The sequence below is a fragment of the Oryza brachyantha genome, chromosome 4 (genome assembly GCF_000231095.2).
Source record: "Oryza brachyantha chromosome 4, ObraRS2, whole genome shotgun sequence".
NCBI classification, from domain to species: domain Eukaryota; kingdom Viridiplantae; phylum Streptophyta; class Magnoliopsida; order Poales; family Poaceae; genus Oryza; species Oryza brachyantha.
In genome coordinates, this window is record NC_023166.2 from 211,133 (window position 1) to 237,695 (window position 26,563).

Consider the following 26,563-nt stretch of genomic DNA (forward strand, 5'->3'; position numbering starts at 1 on the left):
GGTCAGCTGGCGCGGATGCCAAGTGGCCAGGTAGTCAGCGCCAGACACTCTGGCGTTTTTAAGCCTAATCTCAGCGTCATTAAAGTGGCTTTGAGAGTCCAGCCTATTTCAAGTTAAAGTTTTTTGAAGGGTCCAGTTTTGAAATAAAGTTTTGAAAAAGGACCAATTTGTAAAAAAGGTAGTTTCCATGCACTCAACTAGAGGTAATAAATCTACTACTCTGTCTTAAAAAAATAAGTTTATCGAGCGTTTGATATTCATCTTATTTAAATAATTTATAACAATTGAAAAAAATTAGTCACGTGTAAAATACTATTCATATTTTATCATCTAATAACAATAAAAATATTAATCATAAATTTTTTTAAATAAGACGAAGAGTCAAACTTTCTATCGGAAATTGAAAAATTAATTTATTTTGGGACTGATGTTGTAAGTTTTAATCATATATTTAATTTGCTTGCATTGGATTATAAAGCTTCTATATCAGGGCTTGACGACATGGCAACTATTTTCTCGTATAATCACTCATCTAAGCTTATGGCATTGAGGATGCCCTAACTACTCCTGTACTCTAACCATCTAACTATTATTTTCTCGTATTAATCTCGCTTTTGCAATTCAACCACTCCATCGTTAGTGTTAGGAAAATAAAAATAAAAAAATCAATACTTTCCTCTCTTTAGTTTCTTCCAATGAAAAGGATACATCACGCTCTTGACTTGTTCACTACCATCCAGTGTTTCCTTCTCCATTTTAGCCAACAAAAGTATGACGCTGCTTTAACAAAACCAAGTTGACCATGACAGTTTCTCAGGGTATTGTTAATCAATGGAGATCCAATTTGACAGAAATGGTAATTATGTTAATTAACTCTAACTAGGCCGATGCCTAGCACGATTAAAAATATCACTGTGAAAATAGATTTGATTTTCTAAGGTGAAAAAAGGTGAAAACGGACTTTGGTCGAATTTGAAATGTTAAAATAAAACTATTCCCTAATCTGACCAAAATTTTATTAGCAGTGCCAGTAAGACAAGTGCGAACAATATTTTGCAGCTACTACCAGTGATTACATTCTCTTCACAAGTACTACAGTGGTGTTTGAGACAACTGAGATTTTTCATTTTAGGATAGAAGAATATTATTTAAGTTTTATAGCTATTTAAGGATATAAAATACTTAATTAACCACTGCAAAATAAAATAAATACTTTGAAAAGGTAAGATGAGAAACTTTTATATATAATTTTCTTTTGTACAAAACACACCGGCCGTTTAGTATCTCGAAAAGTTTGCTTGCAAAAGAAAAAAAAACTAAAATCATAATCAACTAGGAAAACAGCAGCCTACATGCCATTTTGCAAATGCCCTTGATAAGCTTTTAGAATTCAGAACCGGTAATATCTTGTAAAGTATATAGAGTACATGAATTGAAAACATTAAACATATATTATATGTATTTGTTGAAGAACATTGTGTATTGTAAGATCAATATCTGCCAATGATAAACTTTAAAGAGCATGTCGATGGTAAAATAACCTATAGATATGAAAAGACAATAGCGTAAGAAAATAAGCATGCACAGCATAGAGAGCAAATAGAAGAAGAAATAAATTAAGAGATGGAGAAATTAAGCAGGGAGGAGTTGGGCGGTGGGTTGCTTTCACGGTCCTAACATGATTTGTATATGCATGGCCACCTAATTTCGCAGATCGATCGATCGCTTGTGCTTTTCTGAAGCATGCACTGCACCCGAAAAATGATCATTTTTCCATCCTACTTAAACATTTCTTTTAAGTCATGAATAGAAACCCGACCTGTATCCACTATATTCACAAATGGAAATGGACCGTAGATATAAAAAAAGTATTAAAAAGGATAGAAGAAAAAAAATATTTTTGGGGCCAAAAGTCTGAGTCTTGGCAAGGTCCGGCCCAGTAAATGCTAGTACTGTAGATACGAAAATTAGAGAAAATAAGAAGAATGCAACGTATATACGTTGAAAGAAACAGGGAGAGGAAAATGACGGGGCATCAACCGGTTGCTGGCTGGCCTGTAAAACAACTTCTCCATCATCATTTTGCTTGAATTGACGATAAGAAAAAGAAAGGAGACATAACCAGAATTTTATGTGAAAATTGCTAGCTTCAGGCGTAATCCTTTTGCATGCTCCCAACTCTGACTCTCTGAGGGCCTATTCAATTTGGAGGAATTTTATGAAAATTTTAGAGAGAATTGAACTGCATCATGTGAATCTTATTCCAACCTAATAACCACAACATTATTACCCTCTTTTGACCAGCACTTATCAAGCTAAGAAACTCATATGTTCATTGTCGCTAGAAGTAGATAATATTCTTGCATGCGACAACCACTTATCTTGTACCACAAATAATACACATACTTAGAGAGGTTCCCTACATGTGGGACCAATTGATGCAAACCGGGTAATGAGAACAAAATTCATGCCCTGGTGATATAGTACCTACTAGTGAAAGAAGATCGAGTGAAATGTTAGTACTCGAATCCTAGGGATGCTAAACTGCTGAGATGGTATCAACTATCAAGAGAAGCGCAAGAACGATGGTAAGCATCGGCAAGATCGGAAAAACTTTCATGCAGTGCAATTGGATTTTACCATGGATTTGAGGAATGTCAAACTTGCACCGAGTACTCATGACATGAACCCTTTTGATTAACTAAGCAGTTCACATAGTACTTGTTAGGAATTGATTAATGGGCTAAGACTCATATGTAGATTAATTCTTAAAAAGACATAAAAGCCCACTTCATAGGAAGCATGCATGTGAACCTTTAGTATCACTTTGCTAGTTCTATGAGAGTGATACCTCCTTAAATAGGAGAGTGCTCTCTACGCACTTGAGCAAGAAAGAAGTAGAGGAACACACTGTTAACACCAAAATTTGGCAAAATTTCTTATTAGATTTGGATAAGAAAATGTGCAATCTTAGGTGGAATAAAATTGTGAAGACCAAGACTTGGCGGCATAAATCTATTTATTAATTAGAGTTAGTTTAGGATTTTCCTTTATCTCTAAAGGAGTTAGAGTCCAATCGGGACCTTTTGTTTTCTTTTATCTATTAGGAACTGTGTCGTGTTAGAGATATAGTTTAACATAGATTATTATCCACCCGAGGGTATAAGTATGTATGCCCAGGCTCACTGTAAATCATCTACTTCTCAATCAATAGATCAATTACTCCTGGCGCATCGCCATCCTCCTAACCGAGGTTTCAACTTCGGCAGAACTTGGCACCTGACTCGAGTCTGCATCGTCTAGATATCTGACGGAGGGGTAAATACTATATTTCGCCGGCTAAGGTAATCGTATCGACTAGATTAGAATTATCTTGTGTCAGTCCTATCTTCTAATCTGGTTGTGTGATTGCTAGTTAACGTATCAGTTTTAGCTTGAGTTACTTCGGTATCTTGAGTTGATCTGGTCAGCCACTTTGGGTGATCTACGTTGGTTTGATATTTTCTATTTGATATATACAATGTAATACTGTTTCGGTTCGGTCTGATCTAGTAGATTGCGTTTATCAGATTGTTTATATTAGATCGATGTATTTTGCTCACTGTTTTATCGGAGTACCAGTCGATAAGTTATCAGTCATCATTGGCTTGATCGCAATCTAGATCTGTTTAATATCTAGCCTAACATTGCTAGGCTAATCTTAAACTGTCTCGGTTGGCTCCGATCTTCTATAATTATTCTTTGTAATCTAGGCTAGATATTTTTATAGACCTTGGTTGTTTGTCCGCCGTTTATAGCCGATGATCTTTGTCGATCTACATGCTTATCATATTTACATCAATAAAGTAGTCGATTGCCTTACTGTATTATTTTTATGCCAATCGGCTTGATCTAGTTAGATCGGTAGTTATTTATGTTGCGTCAGCTTATGAGAATTACATGCAAATTGGTTTTAGCCGATCGCAGCAAAGTATTCATTGTTTGTTTAATTATTTCAAGTAATTCATTGGTTTATTTATTAGCATTGTCGATCTTCATGTTTCCTATAATTATATCGTACTCGACTACATACTGTCTTGGTTAAGTCCGTTTTATGTATGTTTGGTTCGATCCGGTTATAGGGTCTTGTCCGATCGACTAAGATTAATAAGTAACTTGGCGGATTAAGTTGGTCTAATATTTAATTCAAGTCTATGTCTATCAAGTTTCTAGCCGATCCAAGCTTTTAACAGTCGATTGCTCAGTCTATCGGCTAAGTGCTGCTACATCAATATCCGATCTGCTGGATATTTTGTTGCCTATCGGCTCGATAGCCAATCGGCTTATTTTATTCTTCATCTTGTCAGTTGCAGGATCAAACTGACTGGCACGCCTGCGCATTCTAAGAATTTAGGTCCTGCACTAGAGCATTCTGATAAACGACTCTCAAGCCTTTGTGTGTGACACGTCAACGTTCACACTTTGACGTCAACACACACGCGCGTGCTTGCCTCGCCTGGCTCTGGCACGGGCCGGGCCGAGTGGCGTGCGCACACGACATGCGCGTGAATGGTCCGCCAAAATGGGCTCCTTGTGCTTACGCAGATGTGGTTTTCTTTTGCGGTTTTGTTTTGCTGCTATAAACGAAAATTCCGGTGTTAGTTTGTGGTTTTCTTTTGTAGTTTTGTTTTGCCATAATAAACGAAAATTCCGGTGTTAGTTTTGGAAACTTATCGGATCTTTTCATGTGTGAGATAGCGTAGAGTTCGGATAGGTTATGTGTGGCCTATCCGGTTCGGTTGGAATATGGTAGGCATATTGATCACATGTCCTATATATACCGAACCACTATCTCTTCGCAACACATATGAAAACAATCTAGGTTTTGCCTTCTCCTCTGTACTGCGCCGTCACCGTCGTCTACTCCATCCCCTCCGTCAGTGTGCACCGGCGATCGGGAGAGCAGGTCTCCGGAACCGTTGCCTTCGTAAAAAATATAAGTGGTGGAGCGAGGTGCAAGTTTATGAGGAGCAGTGTTGGAGAGATTGGGGTAGCACACAAAACCAAAGGTACGAAGGTGGGATAAGTCTATGGTGGTTCCATAAAGCTTCTCAAATGGGGTAAGGAAGTTACTGGGTTGGGAAGGCTGGCGATTAAGGAGGTATGTGGCAGTGGAAAGAGCCTCAGCCCAGTAAGAGGGACTCGTAGAAGCTTGAAGTAGACGGCAACGTATAACATCATTTATGGTCGGAGAGAGCGTTCGGCCTTGCCATTTTGTTGGCGAGGTGTAAGGACAGGATTGTACGAAGGAGTATGCCGTGGGAGTTAAACAAGGACATGATGGCAGAGCTGATGAATTCATGACCATTATCGGTTTGAAATCATAGGAGGGGAAGTTGGAATTGAGTGTGAACGTAGGGAACAAAAGTCTAGAAAATTAAGAATAAATCAGATTTGTGGTGGAGAGGGAACATCCAAAAACATGCAAATAGTCATCGACAATGAGGAGATAATAACGAAAACTAGAATTACTCAAAATAGGAGATGTCCATAAGTCACAATGTAGCAACTGAAAAAGGAGCAGTAGAATTACTGTGAGAGCGACTAAAAAGGAGCTTAACAATTTTGCCTAAACATCATGCATGGCAAGTAGAGGCAGATGTAGTCTGAGGAATGGCAAAACAGTTGTGTAGATGAAGAATTGCATCATAGCTGGGGGTGTCCCAAGTGATGGTGCCACACGACAAGGAATGATGTGGTTGACAAAAAAGCGTGCGGTCGGTCGGAGGGGATGGTGGCCGGGATGGTGTAGAGGCTGCCTTGGCTATTGAAGCGAACAATCACGATGAACTTGGATCCTTGATGGAGAAACCAAAGGAGTCAAATTCAAGGAGACAAAAATTATGACGAGTGAATTTTCAAACGGAAATAAGGTTTTGTATAAGAGAGGGCACAAGACGGACATTGTTAATGCCATACGAAGAGGATGCAATGGAAAGAGTAGTATGACCAATGCGAAAGACTAGGATGGATGAGCCATTACCAACGGTAACAGACATCGGAAAAGAGGGGGGTTGGGAGGAAGAAAGTATACCGTTGGAGGAGGCCATATGTGAAGTAGCCCCTGTGTCCATCACCCAACCCCTAGTGGGCTGGCTTGACTACACAAACATATTGTTGAGGGTAGCAACTAGGCCAGCTTGGTCCCAATTGGGCTGGGTCGATGCCTCAGAACTAGCCGTAGGAGGGTGTACCATTGTGAAGGCATGCTAGGCTGGCAAGTTGGGCCTTGGCCCAAGAAGGCTTGGTCCACCAGCAGGCCACCAAGAAGCCACCCAAGGCTGAGGCCCAATCTAGGGAATGGGAGCTCAAGGAGCCATCATCACCCATGGGCCAAGAGGTGGCATTGGTTGCTTCTGGTCATCGGAGCAATCGCCACTAGAGCGAGGCGCGCCGCTATTAGCTCCGTTGCATCCGCCATTGCCACCACCATTCTTGCCTTTTCAACCTTTTCCCTTGTAACCGTTCTTGCCCTTGGAGTTCGAAGAAGCCGGAGTGGACGTGGGGGTGACGAAGAGGGCGGTGATGCCGTCGGGCGTGGAGGCACGAGCAGCATGGCGTATCTTAGCAAGGAGGAGAGCCGATCGGGCGGTTGAGAATGTCGGGAACGACACTTGAAGAGGCAGTAGCTCCGCCTGAGAAGAAAAACGAGGGGAGAGGTCGTGGATGAGGTTGAGGACGAGCGTGCAGTCAGAGATCAGTTCACCGAGGTCCTGCAGAGGGTCAGCGAGAGTCTTCAAACGCTGACAGTACTCTGTCATGGCCATGTCGCCTTAAAGCAGGCTCCGGAATTCTGTTTCTTCATAAATAATCCTGGTTTCGCGGTTGTCGTGGAACATGCTCTTGGCGGCCTTCCACAGAGCATCTGCTGATTGTTGTGGTTCGATGAGGAGGTCAAGGATGTCGGAGTGGATGGTGCTGTAAAGGGCGGTGAGGAGCGCGAAGTCGTCCTGCTCCAAGGAGCTGCTAGCGTTGGTTGGAGGGATGTCGTTGAGGACGTGGGGAAGCGTGCCGAATTTGCCGAGGAATGTGGTGACGGATGTGCGCCACCTGGTATAGTTTGGCGGCTTCATGTCAAGGACAAATGGAACATATGTCTTGATAACCTTTCAGTAATTCATCTATATATATGATGCCAATCATCTCATTTCTCACCTGAAGCCATGCTATCTAATTATCTACAAATATGAAGTCATGGCCTCTCAACAATTTCTATCCGTTTGACGATTCAATATCAAAACTGCAAATTACATATAACATATGATATGTCAACTGCAAATTACATATAACATATGATATGTCATGCTGTTTAGCTACAAAACAAATCAATCTTACACCTAATTTGTATCAATATGACACAACTTCCTCTATTATTTTCTTCCACTACACAGTAGTATTTTAGAATTTTCCAAAATATAATGGATCGATGCAAATCATTTATTCTTTATAATATTTTAGCTACATCAGAGCGTCATCCTGTTAAAGCTGCTAGTAGTCTTGGCATTGGGGGAATTTCAAGCTCCTGTAGACCCTCAAGAACCCGAACCACTTCAACCATTGTTGGTCGATCAAGGTCATCATCTTGGATGCACCAGCATGCAACCTTCAAAATCCTTTCGGCCTCTTCCAAACTGAAGTCATCATGTAACCTTGGATCCACCAAACTCTGCACATCTCCCTCATGTAGCTTGTTGATGGCTTGCATAGGGAAAAATGAAACATGATAATTACCACTTGCAGATTCTTCAGGCATATTCCTCCGCCCTGATATAATTTCCAGTAATACCATACCAAAGCTATACACATCAACTTTTGGTGTAATAGCAACTCCACTAATCCACTCTGGGGCAAGATACCCTACGGTTCCTCTAAATGTAGTAATTCGGCTAAAATCCCTTCCGACAAATGCTGCCATCCCAAAGTCTGCAATTTTTGGAGCAAATGATGCATCGAGAAGTATATTTTGTGGCTTAATGTCGCAGTGTATGATGCACTCGAGGCAATTCTGATGCAATTATGCCAATCCTCGAGCAACTCCTATGGCAATTTGATATCTAGTGCTCCACTTGAGTACACTAGCATTGCTATGAAAGAGATGGGCATCAAGAGAACCATTTAGCATGTGTTCATACACAAGTAGCCTCTTATCACCTTGGCAGCAGAAACCAATCAATTTCACTAGGTTGATATGTTGGATCAACCCGATTGAGCTCACCTCGGCACGGAATTGCTTCTCTCCTTGACGGTCACCATCAAGTCTTTTGACCGCGATTGCAGTTAGATCACTTAAGGTTCCCTTGAAAACAGAGCCAAAACCACCTGCCCCTAGCTTTTCTGAGAAATTTTTAGTGGCATGAACTAGATCAGTGTATCTAAAGGCCTTGATTCCACTGCTGTCTTCAGCGTCGTGTAATGGCGCAGCGCACCACTTGAATTTGTTACTCATATCAATCATGCTCTTCTTTGAAACGCCAACACGATTTAGACCTGTCACCTTGTTCCACCCAATCTTGGCGTTTGGAAGCGCTACATCTGTTGGGTCATCAAAGCTTTGCCACAGTGGTACATTAGAGGGGCTTTCTATGACAAGATTTCCGCTATCATGGAGAACAGCAGTACTGGTGTTCATGCTGGTCTCTGTCCTATTGATCACAATATGAGTGGACCATATTATGGATTCAGTGGCATGGTCTACGATGGCAAGATTTCCATCTTGTGATATTTTGAGCTGTGTTACTTTGAGCTGGGGTTCAGTGACTGGGGTCTCCCTATTAGCAACCCACACAACAGTAAAAACTGGGATCTTGTCGAACCATATGCCAACGTACCAGCTCGAGGAGATGTTGTCGGATGACTTGCTGATGTTTGCGCTTGGCTTGAAGAAGCCGAGTGCGAACTTGCCATTTCTTGAGACGAGCTTGTCGCCGGCGGCGAGCACTTGGCCTGCCTTAAGAGTATCTGTTGCAGCAGAACATGGAGGAGACTGCAAGGAGAAGAGAAGCAGCCCAAGGAATATGCAGAGGGAAGGCATGGCTACTTTGGTCGTCTGCAGCTTATTGGGAGAAGGAAGAAGAGAAGTGGATTTATATAGATAGCGTCCAAAGATAGAGGTTGATCGAAGAGAATAGTTGCAGAGCTGTATCTATCAAAGAAAAAACCGATGCAATGCATGCCTGGACTGACGGGGAAGACACGGCAAAGACGATGCAGGTCAATGCTCTGTTGTTCATTATTGATTAAAGAGATCTCCACTTGGCCACTTGCCCACTGGATCAAGAGCATCTCGCCTGTCCATGCCGTTTTTCTTGGTTAATTCAATAGTAATTAATCATAGTTGCTCCTCCAATCGTGTGCTTACCTGCTTCTATATATAAGGCTGAGTTATTTCGTAATGACACAGGTGAAATGTTTTTTTATTTTTCTGGTACTTATTTAATGGTATAAATGATGTAATTAATCAATACAAAGTACTCTGGAAGGATAAGATGATGAATTTATATGACCCAATAGATTCTTTATATTAAAATCTTATAGGATGCAAAAATTTCCCATTTCTGAAATATTTTAAGTATTTATTTGAGATTTTTTAGTGACTATATGACATTAATAAAATAATCAATGCTTTATGTACCATTTTAAAAAAAATCTAGAACATACACTTAAAATTCTCCAAAAATGAATTTTTTTGCGTGCCATATGATTTTGATATGAATAATTTATTGAGCCATATAAATTGAAATCTGCAGTTTATTTGATATTGGATTGTGGAGTCATGAGTCACTATATATACACACACTGACGCTACACGCTCTACGTAATACATGATGCGTGACACACCACCATCACGAAGCCAATTATGTTTTAACTCGATCTCAGAGGTGAGATATTAAATTCATGCTAGTTATTTTTAACTCATACAGTATACGGGCACAGCGCGTTTGGATATATGACATGCTTGTTTGAGCAAATTAATTTTTAACTCGGTCTTAGAGGTGGGATATTAAATTTGTGCCAGTTATTTTTTAACTCATATGTGTGATAAGCTTTGACACATAACAATTACGTTCTTACACATTTAAATTTTAACTCAGCAACGGACTCTAACTCTATGTATCGGTTCACTGCTAGAGAAAATAAATAACTATTTTCAGTTAACAGGACGAACCATTTTCAGTTAACAGGACGTTTGGAGTATAAAAACATTACAAGGTTATAACGCTGGGAGTTAAACAATAACTGACGATACGCCTTGAGATCGTTATGCGGATGAGTTACCAATAAAAGATGTATCTTACATTTGAGTTTGCACTGATGAAGAGTTAAAATATTACTCATATTGCAAACACAACATTAAGAGTAAATATCACACAAAGAGAATATGACAAAAAATTAAAGAATAATAGACAATTCATATTGGGCTTGTCCATTGTATTAGCTTATACACACTAATCTAGTACACATGAAATATGTGCTAACTAGTTAGCTCTGTATACGATGGGTGGTTGTTTTTATGATGCTACAGTTAAAGAGTTAAAAGTTAACTTCCTGACTTCCGAACCAACCCACCCGTTAGTGAAGTTAAAAAATAACTTACGGATATGTTAAAATTTAACTACACAACAATCACTGGTATAATCTGAACAATGGTTAAATTTTAACTTCACAACGTTATCATCGCAACCCACCACACACCTATCTGTAAGTTATTTTTTAACTTCACTAGTTGGTTGGGGATTGGTTGATCGTTGTGCGCTACAGTATGTGTATATATATCACTTAATTTGTTTATTAGCTCGGAAAGCGTGCACGCAAAAACTGAAAAAAAACTGAGATAAGCTTGATAGAAGCACACAGCATAATTAGTAAGAGACATTTTATATATACGATTATATTTATCGATCCATGTCTTGGCTTGTTTCGATAATCCGCATATTGAGGGAACTCTAGGTACCCCCTTGGCCACCTGAGCAATGAGTGTCTCAACTGGACCTTCAAATCTTCGATGATGAAGCCTCCATGCCGTGTATCATGGTCAATTAAATTTTTCAATCACATTTCCACCAAAATTTTGTTTTGTTTGATGGGATTGTGGACCGGCCATAAGTTACATGTTCATGTCAAAACAAAGAGTGATTAAAAAAGGAAACAAAAAATAACAAAATATGTAAAATAAAAAAGATTAATTGAACTGTGGAAGCAGTGACCAGACAAAGTCACTAAAAAATATTGAACCACAACGGATGAGGTATTGTAAAAAAAGTATATAAGATTCTATGGTAATACACAAACAAAAATCAATGTGGTATGCTCTCTTTTCGCCATGCAGTGAGTCTAAGAACATAATTTTTTTACCCTTTATATCAACTACAATGACAAACCAGTGGTTGTGGTACAGACAGGAGAATATGAGCTGATAGATTAGAAAAAGTTTTTATTATGATGAAAACAAACGAATAATATCATACATTAGTTCTTTCATTCCTTTGTAGTTTATATAAACCAAGTTATAGTGATGCAGATCCCTTTGGTGTGTAGCATATTTGAATGGTTTTCTAGCATAATTTTCGAAATCAATTTTTCTTCCCGCGCCTTCCTAGGTTTGTAAGAAAAGCACATGTTTTAAAGGAAAAAAAAAAGAGGTTCATTAGTATAGGCTGCACATAAAAAAAATCTATGCATAAAAAACTGACAATTGAGATAATTCATTACAACTGTGCTCCTCCCTGGTTTTTCTCGATTTCTTGCGCTTTTTTCCTTGTCTCCCTGGTTCTGTTCTCTTGTGCGCACGAGAGTTCGGAACGAGCAGACCTCCGGAACCCCTCTCGCCAGAGTACCTGCTCGGGTAGGCGGGTGCTAAGGTTTTTGGGGAGTGCGTTTTGCACAACTGCTCACTGCACCATGTCGACTGACGGAAACGGGAGCGGGAGCGGGAGCGATGGCACTCACGGCGGCGGTGGCGCGCACGGCGACGGTGGCAACGTCAACGGGAACAACAACTCCAACGGAGACAGTACTGCCTCAAACACCAGCGGAGGACCATTTTCAGGGTATACCGCACTCTCCTCCGTTCTGTTTAGTGTTTTAAAATGCTTGTTAGCAATGATTTCATTGCTATATTATGATCAAATGGATGCTTGTGCTTATCATATATTAAGCATGTTGCTACATGTTCTGTTCCTAATGTTTAGATTATTCTCTATGATTGTCATGCCTATTGTCTTATTATTTTGGATTAAAATATACCGAAATGTGACCATATTTCTAACAATCCAAAAACCTTATAGGTCCTTTTCGGTAGTTGGTTTTGCTGCCACTTTGAAACCACATGCATTTGATGGTTCAAACTATAAGAGATGTAAAGCACGTGCACTGCTGTGGTTGACAGCCATGCAATGCTTCTTTGTCTCACGGGGCAAACTGACCGAAAGGCCTCTCTCATCTAAGGAGGAGGCCAAATTTGAGTCGGCGGATTGTCTGTTCCGTGGGGCATTGATCAGTGTATTGGCCGACAATATAGTGGACGTGTATATGCACATGCCTTCGGGGAAGGAGATGTGGGATGCACTTGAGGCCAAGTTTGGAGTTTTTGATGCTGGCAGCGAGCTGTATGTCATGGAGCAGTTCTATGACTACAAAATGGTTGATGACCGTTCTGTAGTGGAACAGGCTCATGAGATTCAGATGCTGGCAAATGAACTTGAGAACAACCGTTGTGAATTGCCTGACAAGTTTGTGGTTGGTGGCATTATTGCCAAACTGTCACCTTCTTGGTCAGATTTTTCTACATCTCTAAAACACAAGAGACAGGAGTTCAGTATTACTGATCTCATTAGCTCTTTGGGTGTTGAGGAGAAGGCAAGGGCAAAGGACAGCAAAGGAAAAAAGGTAGAGAGAGATTCTAGCGCCAATTTGGTGCAGAAGAAGAACCCTCATGCATCCCACAACAACAAGAAGAAAGTCAAGCCTGACGTCAAACCAAACGCCACTACTGCCTTTAAGAAGAAAGGCAAGGAAAAGGCCAAGGGTGACTGCTTTGTGTGCGGTAAACCTGGGCATTAGGCCAAGAACTGTCCTGATCGTAAGGACAAGAAGGCTGCTAACATGGTCATTAGCGAGGGCGGAGGAACATCGGGGTATGGTAATCTTTTACCTATTGTTTTCTCTGTTTTTCATTCACCTGATTGGTGGATTGATACTGGTGCTAATATTCATGTGTGTGCTGATATTTCCCTATTTTCTTCTTACCAGGTCGGGAGAGGTTCCTCCTTGTTGATGGGAAACGGGTCACTTGCGGCTGTTCATAGTGTTGGTACGATCGATTTGAAGTTTACTTTGGGAAAGACCGTGTAACTCAAGAACGTGAAGCATGTCCCTTCAATAAAGAAGAATCTAGTTACTGGCTCTCTACTGTGTAGAGATGGTTTTAGACTTGTGTTCGAGTCCAATAAATGTGTTGTTTCTAAGTATGGAACTTTTATTGGTAAAGGCTATGATAGCGGAGGCTTGTTTCGCTTTTCTCTGGATGATATGTGTAATAGTAAAGTTGTGAACTATATTTGTGAGAATGATGAGTCCAATGTGTGGCATTCGTGACTCTGTCATGTGAATTTCGGCTGTATGATGCGCTTAGCCAACATGAGTTTAATTCCAAAATTTACTTTAGCCAAAGGTTCTAAGTGTCATATCTGTGTTCAGTCGAAACAACCTCACAAGCCTCAGAAGGCAGCAGAGGCGAGGAATTTGACACCTCTAGAACTTGTTCATTCAGATTTGTGTGAAATGAATAGTGTGTTGACTAAAGGCGGAAAGAAATACTTCATGGCATTGATAGATGATTGCACTAGATTTTGTATGTGTATTTGTTAAAATCAAAAGATGAAGCACTGCATTACTTTAAGATTTATAAGGCTAAGGTAGAAAACCAACTAGAAAGGAAAATTAAACGGTTGAGGTCTGACAGAGGTGGAGAGTATTTTTCCAATGAGTTTACATCCTTTTGCGAAGCGCTTGAAATTATTTATGAGAGGACACCTCCCTATTCACCCCAGTCAAATGGGGTAGCCGAAAGAAATAACCGCACTCTAACTGAGATGGTGAATGTCATGTTAGATACTGCGAGACTATCTAAGGAATGGTGGGGTGAGGCAATTTTGACTGCTTGTCATGTCCTGAATAAAATTCCAATGAAGCATAAGAAAGTAACACCATTCGAGGAATGGGAAAAGAAGAAGTTAAATATCTCCTATTTATGCACATGGAGCTGTTTGGCAAAGGTGAATGTACCTATTGTCAAAAAGTGAAAACTTGGACCAAAAATCGTTGATTGCGTGTTGCTTGGTTATGCTATCCACAGCGTGGGTTATAGATTCCTAATAGTAAACTCTAGTGTACCAGACATGCGTGTAGGTACAATTTTTGAGTCCAGAGATGCTACATTTTTTGAGAATGAATTTTCCATGAAGAGTACACCTAGCACTCCTAGTCAAGAACCTATTGTATCCCATGAGCACTTTGAAACGATAGAACACGATGATCAAACTGTTGAGGAAAATCCTGAGGAAAATAACTTTGTAGATACTCGAAAGAGTAAGAGACAAAGGATTGCAAAATCTTTTGGAGATGACTACATTGTATATCTCATAGATGATACTCCAAGAAGCATAGAAGAGACATATTCATCTCCTGACGCTGACTATTGGAAAGAAGCGGTACATAGTGAGGTGGACTCTATTATGTCTAATGGTACTTGGGAAGTCGTCGAGCATCCATATGGGTGCAAGCCTGTTGGATGCAAATGAGTTTTTAAGAAAAAGCTTAGACTTGACAGTACAATTGAAAAGTACAAGGCAAGGCTTGTGGCTAAGGGGTATACCCAGAAGAAAAGCGAGGACTTCTTTGATACTTACTCACCAGTTGCTCGCTTGACCACGATTAGGGTACTGTTAGCTCTGGCAACCTCTCATGGTCTTCTCGTCCATCAGATGGATGTTAAGACAGTTTTTCTAAACGGAGAGCTAGAGGAGGAGATCTATATGGATCAACCAGATGGCTATATACTAGAAGGTCAGGAGGGAATGGTGTGTAAATTGTTGAAATCCTTGTGTGGCTTCAAGCAAGCACCTAAGCAATGGCATGAGAAGTTTGACTCAACACTCATATCTGCTAGCTTTGTTGTGAATGAAGCTGACAAATGTGTGTACTATCGCTATGGTGAGGGAGGGGGAGTAATCTTGTGTCTATATGTCGATGACATATTGATCTTTGGAACCAGTCTCAATGTGATTGAGGAGGTTAAGGACTTTCTGTCCAAAAGTTTTGAAATGAAGGACTTGCGAGTGGCTAATGTTACTTAACATTAAGCTACTGAGAGGAGATGAGGGTGGGATTACACTTTTGCAATCTCACTATGTGGACAAGATCTTGAGTCGCTTTGGGTTTAGTGATTGCAAGTCAGCTCCTATTCCTTATGATCCTAGCGTGCTATTAAGGAAAAACCGAAGGATAACAAGGGATCAGTTGAGATACTCTCAAATCATTGGCTCATTGATGTACTTAGATAGTGCAACAAGGCCTGGCATCTCATTTGCTGTTGGCAAACTGAGCTGGTTTGTTTCAAATCCGAGAGATGATCACTGACAGGCTCTAGAAAGAGTCATGCGCTATCTAAAGGGGACAATGAGTTTTGGAATTCACTATACTGGGTACCCAAAAGTACTAGAAGGGTATAGTGACTCTAACTGGATATCTGATGCTGATGAGATAAATGCCACAAGTGGATATGTGTTCACACTTGGAGGTGACGCTGTTTCCTGAAAGTCTTGCAAGTAGACCATCTTAACGAGGTCGACAATGAAAACAGAGCTCACAACACTGGATACTGCCACAGTTGAGGCCAAGTGGCTTCGTGAGCTCCTGATGGACTTGCCGGTGGTTGAAAAACCAGTACCAGCAATTCTAATGAACTGTGATAATCAAACAATGATTATTAAGGTGAGCAGTTCAAAGGATAACATGAAGTCATCTAGGCATGTAAAGAGAAGACTAAAGTTTGTCAGGAAATAGAAAAACTCCGGACTGATAGCACTGGACTATATTTAGACAGCTAAAAACCTAGCAGATCAGTTTACCAAGGGACTATCACGTAATGTGATAGAAAATACATCGAGGGAAATGGGCTTGAGACCCACTTAAAGTTGCACAATAGTGGAAATCTATCCATTGTGATCGGAGATCCCGTGAATTTGGAGGGTGAGATAAGCTCTTGTATAACTGAGAGAAGAGACCCTTAAAAGGACTCATTTCCAGAGTGTATTTCTCTTCTACTCTGTATGGTAGGATGGCTTATGCCTTAATGTGATCCGAGTGGCTTTTCTTAAAGCAGAGATGTTGACCTACAGAACATCTTAGAAGGAACACACCTATATGAGTTCGACTGCTAGTCACAGTCTATGAAATTTGGATAATCTCTAGATACTCATGAAAGGGCCTAGAGTTTGACTCATATGCTCCTATCAAGAGGGGATGCAGACGGCAGCCTAGTATCAGTAAAGGTTCTGAGTGAAACCTGATCGCACAAGACTGATAATTCAAGGCATAATCCATTGTTCAGTTGTGGTCTAATGTAGCTCTTTACCTAGGTGAAAGATCAACTTAACGGTCTTCACCAAAACACTGGTATAATAAACAAGATAAGTCTTGAGAACTTTTCTTGTGGGCTATGAATTTTGGTGGGGAATGTTAATAAAAATGGGCTAGGCCCAATTAAGGTTAATTAAATTTCCACTAGCCCACAATGAATGACAGAGACAATAATACCACATTGGAAAATTAGAGTGGAGAAGCTCAACTTAAATAGAGAGGGAAGTGAGACTCTCTGTTGACTGGTTGAGAAGGCGCAGTGATAATCGCGCGTTTTGATTGCGCGGTAATCTCCCCATGATTGCGTAACGTCCGCAGCGATAATCGCACGATTTGATTGCACAGTAATCACGTGACGGAATCGCGGGATCGGGGGGGGGGGGGGCGGATTCGGGTTTCCATATTTCTCCTTCTCCTTCACGAGGCCAGCACGCTTCTTCTCCATTCTTTTGCTCCTCCCTGGTTTTCTCGAGTTCTTGCGCTTTCTCCCTGTCTTTCCGGTTTTGTTCTCTTGTGCGCACGAGAGTTCGGAACGAGCAGGTCTCCGGAACCCCTCTCGCCAGAGTACCTGCTCGGGTAGGCGGGTGCTAAGGTTTTTGGGGAGTGCGTTTTGCACGACTGCTTATTTCACCATGTCGACTGACGGAAACAGGAGCGAGAGCGATGGCGCTCACGGCGGCAGTGGCACGCACGACGACACTGGCGGCGCGCACGGCGACGGTGGCAACGTCAACAGGAACAACAACACCAATGGAGACAGTACTGCCTCAAACACCAGCGGAAGACCATTTTCAGGGTATACCACACTCTCCTCCGTTCTGTTTAGTGTTTTAAAATGCCTGTTAGCAATGATTTCATTGCTATATTATGATCAAATGGATGCTTGTACTTATCATATATTAAGCATGCTGCTACATGTTCTGTTCTTAGTGTTTAGATTATTCCCTATGATTGTCATACTTATTGTCTTATTATTTTGGATTAAAATATGTCGAAATGTGATCATATTTTCAATAGTACTTACAATAATGGTTCACATGTCAGCGAGTATAGTGGATTAGTGATGGCAGATTCACTGCCATCAGCCACCACCACTAGCCATCTTTATAAGGGTAAAGAAAGTTTACGTAGATATAAATGTTATATATTCACAAAATATTATAGATATAAAATTAATATATATAAATTTTTATAGATATAAATTTATACATGTAAATTTTACACACATAAAATAAAAAAAATATGAATTTTATAACTTTACAACTAAAAAATAGTTATTTTTAAGAAGTGTTCGCGCTCTCTCTCCTCGCGTGTGAAATATCCTTTCCGATGGTGGATGCGGCAACATCGGCAATGATCACAAGCCACACCAGTGTGATTAGGTGAGAAGGACGATTCTAGTATCCGTGTGAAAAGGGTTTTTTTCCCGGACAATTACAGTAGACCTGAAATTTTGATATTTTAGTTTTTTTTAAACTTATTTTATAAATAAACCTATGAAAAAAATTATTGCACTAGTGGATCTTTTCGACCGTACTAACGTCCGTATTTGAATAGGGCGCCGTCCTCCGAGTTATTTCGTGCAATAACTTTTCTGTGAGGTCTATTCATAATTTTTTTTTCTAAAAAGAACGAAATGTCAAAATTATAGCTAAGTAGACAATAAGACTAATCTTAATGGAAGTTTCATGGGTAATAAATAGGGTGCAATATAGACATTTTTGATGATGTGGCAAAATATTAATGAAGAGAGAAATGAAATGAGTTTTTATGGGGATGAAACCTTTATCTAAACATCTTGTGTCTCGCATGTAACCTAATAAACAACAATAGATGAAACTATGCATTAAGAGATGGATGTTTTATCCTAAATTCAAACTTTTTAGATAACATATGAATCTAGATAATCGTGTCATGAAACTTAAATCGATGATGGCATAGACGCTTTTGTGCAGCACGTTTTTTTAGCAGGATCCAACGGCTGTGATGTCTTCTTCTTTCTTTTGTCGTTATCTGAATCGGACGGCCTGCGTGGGTCCTCCAGCCGGTGGGAGGGGGAGGGTTTTGGTAGGGGAGAAGCGCCGCCGCGCTGGTGATTCCGGCCATGGCTCCGTGGAGGAATTGTTTTGTCTCCTGGCAAGGTCCATGCCGAATGCAATTGTTCCTGCGGCCGCGGCGGCGCACAAGGGCAAGAAGGGCCCCTTCTTCGTCCACCAAGAGGAAGGCGGGCGGGGATGGGAAGAAGATGGGAAGAGGGGCGATCTCCTCATCGTCGGCGATGACGGTGACGTTGGAGGAGATCCGGGCTCTTCCTCCATCTGCGGCTGCGACACGACCTTTCTATCCTCGGAGTCTGCTACGCGGGACAAGAAGCATCAAGCAGCCCCAGCCATGGACGTGTGTGGTATGCGGCTGGGTCAACCACCCAACGCATCATCTTCTTTACGATCTCCCAGCATTCGAGTGCAACGGGTGCGGCTGCAAGCCCTATTATCAGGTAATCTCTTCCATTGCATCTGTAAACACCTTGTAAAGGAGCCCACTTCTTCCTAACTCAACAATCTCCAATACACCCTAAATTCAGTACATCACAGAAAATTACAAGTCAAGCTAGGGAAGGGAATCGCGCAGTTCCAAGCCAGGTGCCTGGTCGCCGCCGCGGTGCCATTCTGGCCAAATGATCCTTCGATATCCCAGTGATCCTGCTGTTTTCTCTTTGTATTTCCCCTCGCCTTAGATTTTGGCTTGTCCCCAAGCCAATGCCATCAAACATCAAATTGAAGTTAATTATGAGGCCACCAGGATCCCACTGCATGTATTGACTCTTGATAAAAAAATTTTGAGTTCAGAGCACCTGCAATAAGACAATTATACTCTTCCCTTAGCTCAACTAGATGATTGAAAAGATACTCCAAACTTAAATTGACCACATCAAGGTTCAATTGCTCCCTGTGCTGGACTAGTAATTCATATTTTTGTCCAAGTTTATTCCACTGAATAAATAGCTCATATGTATATAGTGACCATTGAAGATCTAACCATATGGAACATGACGAGATGGCAACCAGAAGCCATATTTCCATGAGGCCCAACCTTCCCAAAGATAAGCACTCCCAGGAAGAAATTACTCCTCGCCCTCTTTTAATCAATGAACTAAATGCCTCATATCTTCCCTGCTCAGGAGGAGGCCAATGTTGCAGCTCAGCTAGCTTACTTGCTGAAGAAAAAATTATATCTGGCAATATGTCCAATGCATCCAGCACACTGATTAAATAGAGACTTGACTGCAGTAGTAGTTTTATTTTCAATAGCAGATCAGTCCTAGTAGTCAGACTGTCCAAATAATTCACATGCATTTAAATTCTCCATAGCCCTTCAGTACACATGATCACAAGTTCAAGGTACTGCATTCAATGAATTCACACAAACTTTCACACAACTGGCCATACCCAATTCACCATTATCACCCCAACGTTGCATATGGTGTAAAGATATCCATGGCCATGGTTCTAACTGTTGCTCTGCAAGAGTACCCCTGCAACTTGCTCGAGAGGAGGGTGGCCATGGATTAACATCAGGGTGGTTTGTAATCTTTAGTACCTTGTTGTCACGACTAGGGCATTTCATCGAACATTTGGTGGGCGTCAATGAGTTTGGCTTGATGTTAGCCATTGGTTCCGGTGCAAAGTCAACCATAGCCCGTATGCATGCTGGAACGCCATTGGATAGACCCATCACAGTTTCGAACACACTCTCAGCTTGGTTGCTGCCCCCCTTGACATGGGGGTCCCACGTCAAACACTTGGTGGGCGCGGCCTGGGGTAGGTCCTTAGTGACGATGTAGTGAGGTTGATCCTTGTACTTGTCATTACCAAGCTCCTGGATGACCTCCAAAGTAGCCTCCTCACTGACATATCTTGATTAGCCATCATGCAAAGGCTATTGCTGTTGGGGCATTCCTTCGAGCAGTTGGTGGGCACTGGAGTAGATAATGCCATGGGGTGGTGGAGATGATGCAGACTTGAAGACATCGTTGATCTCCTGGTGAGGAGATGATGCAGTATGGAAGGTGTTGGTGCTTGCATCGACGATGGTGGTTGTCTCCTTGCAAACTACACTCCAATTAAATTCCATCTCTTCCAACTTCTCTAACACCTGATCCAATTTTTCCTCCTACCTATGTTGGGCATCCCTCAATTCCTCTTTTAACATATGTGGAGCTTCATCTTGGGTTATCTTCTCTTCTTTCATGACAAGAATAAGTCTTCCTCAAGTACTTCGAATGAGCTTGACATTTCATCGAACACTGGGTGGGCATTGCTCACATGAACATTTCCCCCCAATTCCTCCTCCCCTTGCACAGCTGACTCCCCAACATCTCTATGATGACGATCCTAGTGACTGAACGACTCTGATACCAGATTGTCAGGAACCCACTTCTTCCAAACTCAACAATCTCCAATACACCCCAAATTCAGTACATCACAGAAAAGTAGAAGTTGGATTCAGGAAGAAGTAGAGGATACAAGCTACTAGAAGGGGTCTAGAAGCTAAAGAAGATGGCTAGAGGTAGGGAAGGGAATCGCCTAGTTCCAAGCCAGGAACCTGGTCACCGCCGTCCTAGTGTGTCATGTGGGGGAAATATGCCATATGGGTGCAGATTACAGCCGCAGGAAACCATGAACGAGCAGTTGTTAGGAATATTTATTTTATCTTTTATCTGGATTGAGTTATCTATTCAGGAGATTAGTTTGTTAGGGGCTGTTAGGAAGGAGAGTTTGTAGGACTGATTTATTTAATGGACTGTAATACGATCAGGAGAGATTAAGGAAATAATTAATCAAATCTCTCGTCTTCTACGTGTCGTTTCTCTGTTTTCTTCCTCCCTCCCGTGTCGCACGTTCTCTCTTGCACGTTCTTCTCTTTTGTCTGATCCAGCTACCACCATACCACGTCAAGGACAACAATGGCGGCTACGTCCTCCGCTCTTCCACCCGTACAACCTAAGGTCATTGCCAGGCCGTGACATACTGATCCTGCTGTTTTCTCTTTATATTGCTGCTTTAACGTTGCTTGGGCCGGGCTTGGAGAATGTTTGACGCGGTCCATGGTGCAACCCACTCAAGCTCCCGACACACCTTTTGGATTTGTTATCTCCTGACCTCATAGCATTTTATAACACCAACATGCTAGTTGAATCCAATCAATGTGTCTACTACATGAGCTTTATTTATGGCCTTTAGCTTAGCTTCTATTATGATTCAAAGGCCGGGATTTTCCCCTTTATGTGAAAAAAATACGAGGCTTATTTGGACATCCATGTTTCTGTTGAAAAAACAAATATATGGTTTTTTTTCCTTGCCTGCAAGTGTGCAGTTAAATGCTACTACTTGATGCCTTTTCCATTCTAGGGCAATTGGTGCATCTTTTGCTTTGACAATATTAATATAATGTACTATGTAACAGGGTGATACTGATTTTGGTTTCTGCTTTGCTGACCTTGGTGCTAATATGACGTGCCCGATTGGCAATGTCAAGATGCAGAGAGGAAGTATGTAACTGTACTTCTATACCTCATTTTATTCCTTTTGGGATTACTAATCTTATTGTTTGATTGCTAGATGAATGCATGGCAAATGCACTTGCATCATGTGTGGAGATAACGAATCGAGTGATGATGACTCTCTTGGGACAGCCTGTAAGTAAAGAAGGACCTTTCATTGATATTGATGATCTCATATCAAAATACCATCAAATTAGGCTGACAGAAGGAAAAATAGACCGGAATGGGTATACTGTTGACTCATTGTTATCCATGATCCATGTGTTTCAAGTTGATGGTGTGAATGAGCTGGTGCGTTTTTAAAAAACAATCATGCTTTTACCTGACTTGCTCCTTATATAAATTTTGTTAGGACTAATTTGGTACATACTTTGATGTTATCTGTAGGAGAAAGATGACTCAGGCAACCATACCGTCGGGGCATCTAAGTTGCATAAAGTTCACGACTGGCTTTGGCTCGATGGAAATGATTTTGTTGCTCTAAGCTCTCTGTTAGCTGATGGATATCCGTTAATCTGTGGATTTCCAGTTGGACCAAGATTTTCTTACTTGGAGTACGGTGAAATTTACTGTCCACCACCAAATGACAGGGCTGCTGTTGATCATTGTGCTGTATTGGTCGGTGCCCACCGAGAAGGAAGATCGAACTGGTTTTATTTTCTGAATTCACATGACACAGATTTCTGTCAAAGGACTGAGTATAAAGGCGATGGAATAGACTGTGGTGTTGGAGCTATAGAAACTGGCCATTTTAGTTTAAATCCAATTCAAATTTTAAGATTCAATGGGAGGCAAGATATTTTCTAATCACTGTGTTTAAATAGTATTCACTAGTATCTCTATCGCTAATTTGTTTGTGTAAATCCGCAGGAAGGAACAGGCAGTGCAACACGACAATAAACCAGGTTAGAAATTGTTTTATGTTCTCATTTGGAATCGACTGAATGTTGTCTGTTCTCATTTCGAACTTGATTGAATGTTGTATGTCTGGAATGCTTTGTTGCTATATGAACATAAAGTAGATTATCATACTTTTTTGTTGATACTATTTCTATTTTGTAATGTTTGACAATAGTTAATTTTTGGACTTACCTATAAGGATTTGTCTTATTAAAAACTTGTGTAAATATTCAAAAATATAAGTCAAACTTAAAATACCTTTAATAATAAATTAAATCGCAACAAAATAATTAATAATCACATGAATTTTTTTTTTATAAAGCAAATGGTCAAATGCAATTTAGAAGGTCAGCGCCATTAAACATTAAAAAAAAATGAAGGGACTAATACTTGCGTACCTTTTGAGTATTGAATTAGGTGGCAGATGCGCCCACTCTTGAATGAGTTTTACCTTTTGAGTCTAGTTGCCGAATGAGGCCACCTTTGAATGAGTTTCACAAACCTAGTCTGTAATATAGCTAAAATTACTATGACTTTTTCTGGGTGGGGAAGATTATGCAATGGACCGTAGCTAAAATTACTATAATTACTATGCCCTATGCCTTTTTCTGGGCGGGGAAGATTCTGTAATGCCTTTTTCTGGATGGGGAAAGATTAATTATTGGATATGGTTATTTGTTTCCAGTAACTCACACTTATATTGATGTGTATGTAGGCTTGGGAGGTTATTGACTTTCTGACCGAGGAAAAAATTGCACCAGCCGGTAATCGAACCGGGTCTGTACCGTAGCAGGGTACTATTCTACCACTGCACCTTTTTTTTTATTTCAATTATTTTTAACAATACTTATATGTTGTTTTCTGAGAAACACTGGTTAGTCTAATCATCCATAGTACGACACAATCGCTAGAACAAGGAGATTTACCATAGAATAACCATATTTATATTAGTTGATGGCACGTGTGGGGAATCGAATCAGGCTGATGCCACATGGCCGGCAAATAAGCAATCGTATCGTCTGATACACGTACGTGCAACTAGAAAACAAAGCAACAACTTGACTCAGCCTACCTGTGCAATTCAAGTCCACTAGCCAGCCCTTTTCATGTACCTAAGGACAAATTCAACGACCATAAATTGCCTCCAATTATTCTTCGGAATACACGCTTCATTCACTATAGAGTATAGGTTTTGCATGCTACATTGTTCCTCCAAGACCGGATCCCGATTCCATTTTGAAGTAATCTCCCTTCAAATATACAACATCTTGGCAAAAAAAAAACAGTACAAATTGTTGAAAAAAAGTTTTAGTTCATGACAGGTAAGTCATCGTCTTCTCTTTTATTTCTGTTTTTTATACAATAGTATATATTTAAATTTTTACTGCTGGACATCACGCTGGAAGCAAATGAAAAGACCGGGAGTGATTGTTTGGGTGTTTTATAAAAATGCCAAATAATATATTTGTACATAAAATATAATTTATGAATAAACAATTTATATACGTATTCTTAACGATCTAAAAGTCAAGACTGGAAAATAAATTTCAGTGAAAAAACTAAAATCAACTTTAATTTTAAGGTTGAAAATTTAAATTTTTAATTATAAACGTAAGTATAAGTGAAAAGATAGAGTGAGGTGGAGAGACGGTTGGCATTTTTCTTGCCTCACCATATATGACCCGTCGAGCAAATATTTTTGTTGAGTAATATGAAGTTTGATCTTATCAAGATTGACCTAACTAACTGCATTGAGTGCATTAGTGTACAGGTTATTAGCTAGCTACGTTAAGTAGGGATTTCATTCAAAACCCATACATGCTTTCTTAGGAAGACGTTTTTATTTGGTTGCCTGATTACTGTATATATATTGTAGAAAATTTCCAATAGTTTTATTTATAAAATTTTTTCGTTTGCAAATAATGACCCAACTACTATGTTATGTTTGTAGATCGTCAACAGCTTGAACAATGTCCGACTCCGGTGAAACTACACTAGCTAAAAAGAGACATTACATGCTTGCTCTAATCTTTAAACAAGCATGGACCAATTGACCAATTTTACAATTTATCAACTTTTGTTTAAGCCCGTTGCAATGCACGGGTATTTTGCTAGTAACTACGAGAGTAATTTTGGCCGTGAGCATTAGCAATCCACCGTCCGTGGCCCGTTCAACTTACCAAGCAAACCAAATCTGCTTGGATGCCTACGGTCATTGCCAACCAATCAACCTGTCAGTACACGCTATAAATATTAGATGCTACTAGTTACTCCCCTCCACTAATCCTCCACTAATGGGTTTGGGATATATATATATATATATATACACACATCGGCCAAACGAGATAAGTATCGGCTTCATCTATGTTTTTTCTTGTTGTGAGATTAAGATGCTATGGTTTTTAATTTCTCGCACGACTAGATGTATTATTTGTCCAGCCTTTGCACCGGCTATTCTCTTGTTTGCCGCTGGTCATGAAGATCGGTAGTATGCCATACTGAATGGAACGGTTAATTTATACGTACGTGATCACATTGAGTATGGGGCCATCGCACAGAACGGTGACACCACAACCTTCGTACACATACATAGGACGCTGCTCAAAGAATGATCGACTCGTACCTGGCATTGATTGATACTGTGGTGTGGCAGGCAGATTACTGGAACGAGTTGGCCCTCAATATCCATGGCTGACCCTCCGATTCTAGGATGGATCGGTACGCGCGCTCTAGGAACCGTCATTGACATCCGCACGACAATGATCGATCCTACCAGACACATACACACACGTACATATACACACACCATGGTTTTTGTGAGCATAATTTCTGAACTGTTAAATAATACATAATATTTTTTAATAAAAAAATCCTATGTAGAAGTTTATCATCTTAACTTTCTAGGGTGGATTTTTAACTTTATAATAATTAATTTTATTATCTATATTATTAAGTATATTAAAAATTAGACAATATTTATTTTCCATCTTGGAGCGGATTTCAAACACAGCCTAGTAAGTACCCGTACTGATTAGTGATACAGTTAGAGTGGCAGAACTCACTCTCTATTGAAATACTCCACTCCTACAGATGGACAAGATAATGACTCTACTACGCTAGCAGCAAGTACTACGCTGCATGCAGACCTAGCTAGGAGCAATTAATCGATTTGGAATTTGGCTTCATCAATTAAGCAATAAACATCATCATTCACGGAAATCCGTCGTAAGCATTCTCATTTTCACCGCCGGCAAATCCTGATTTAAATCTGTAATGTTGATGGTTAAAGGATGTAGCCCTGCAAATTTTCACATAGGAGCAATTGATTCAACCAAATTACTACTAATAATTCGCCTCAAAAAAATTACTCCTAATAACAACTGTGCACTAAAACGAAGTAGTAGATAATTAAAGTGCAGGAAA

The 26,563-nt window shown here is 40.4% G+C and overlaps 2 protein-coding genes and 1 pseudogene across 6 annotated transcripts; 1 reads left to right on the forward strand and 2 right to left on the reverse strand.

The window, feature by feature from the left end:
• Positions 1 to 6,482: 6,482 nt before the first annotated feature.
• LOC107303977 lies at positions 6,483 to 6,806 on the reverse strand. The gene has a single exon (XM_015835860.1). The coding sequence runs from the start codon at positions 6,804 to 6,806 to the stop codon at positions 6,483 to 6,485; it is 324 nt and encodes a 107-aa protein (XP_015691346.1).
• Positions 6,807 to 7,241: 435 nt separating this feature from the next.
• On the reverse strand, positions 7,242 to 9,090 carry LOC102707301 (annotated as a pseudogene). The gene has a single exon (XR_001550026.2). The product of XR_001550026.2 is annotated as a G-type lectin S-receptor-like serine/threonine-protein kinase At2g19130 (transcript).
• Positions 9,091 to 18,733: 9,643 nt separating this feature from the next.
• LOC107304060 lies at positions 18,734 to 25,586 on the forward strand. 4 transcript variants are annotated; one of them, XR_001550050.1, is made up of 7 exons: positions 18,734 to 19,174; positions 22,144 to 22,228; positions 22,299 to 22,531; positions 22,628 to 23,031; positions 23,111 to 23,145; positions 23,856 to 23,934; positions 25,092 to 25,586. XR_001550050.1 is itself a non-coding variant. In XM_015836350.2 (6 exons), the coding sequence occupies exons 1-6, from the start codon at positions 18,782 to 18,784 to the stop codon at positions 23,870 to 23,872; spliced, it is 1,167 nt and encodes a 388-aa protein (XP_015691836.1). In that variant the 5' UTR covers positions 18,734 to 18,781; the 3' UTR covers positions 23,873 to 24,362. The 4 variants fall into 4 exon arrangements, 1 of the variants encoding a protein (XP_015691836.1); XR_001550052.1 differs by having other exon boundaries at positions 22,299 to 22,375; XR_001550051.1 differs by having other exon boundaries at positions 22,216 to 22,228.
• Positions 25,587 to 26,563: the final 977 nt, after the last annotated feature.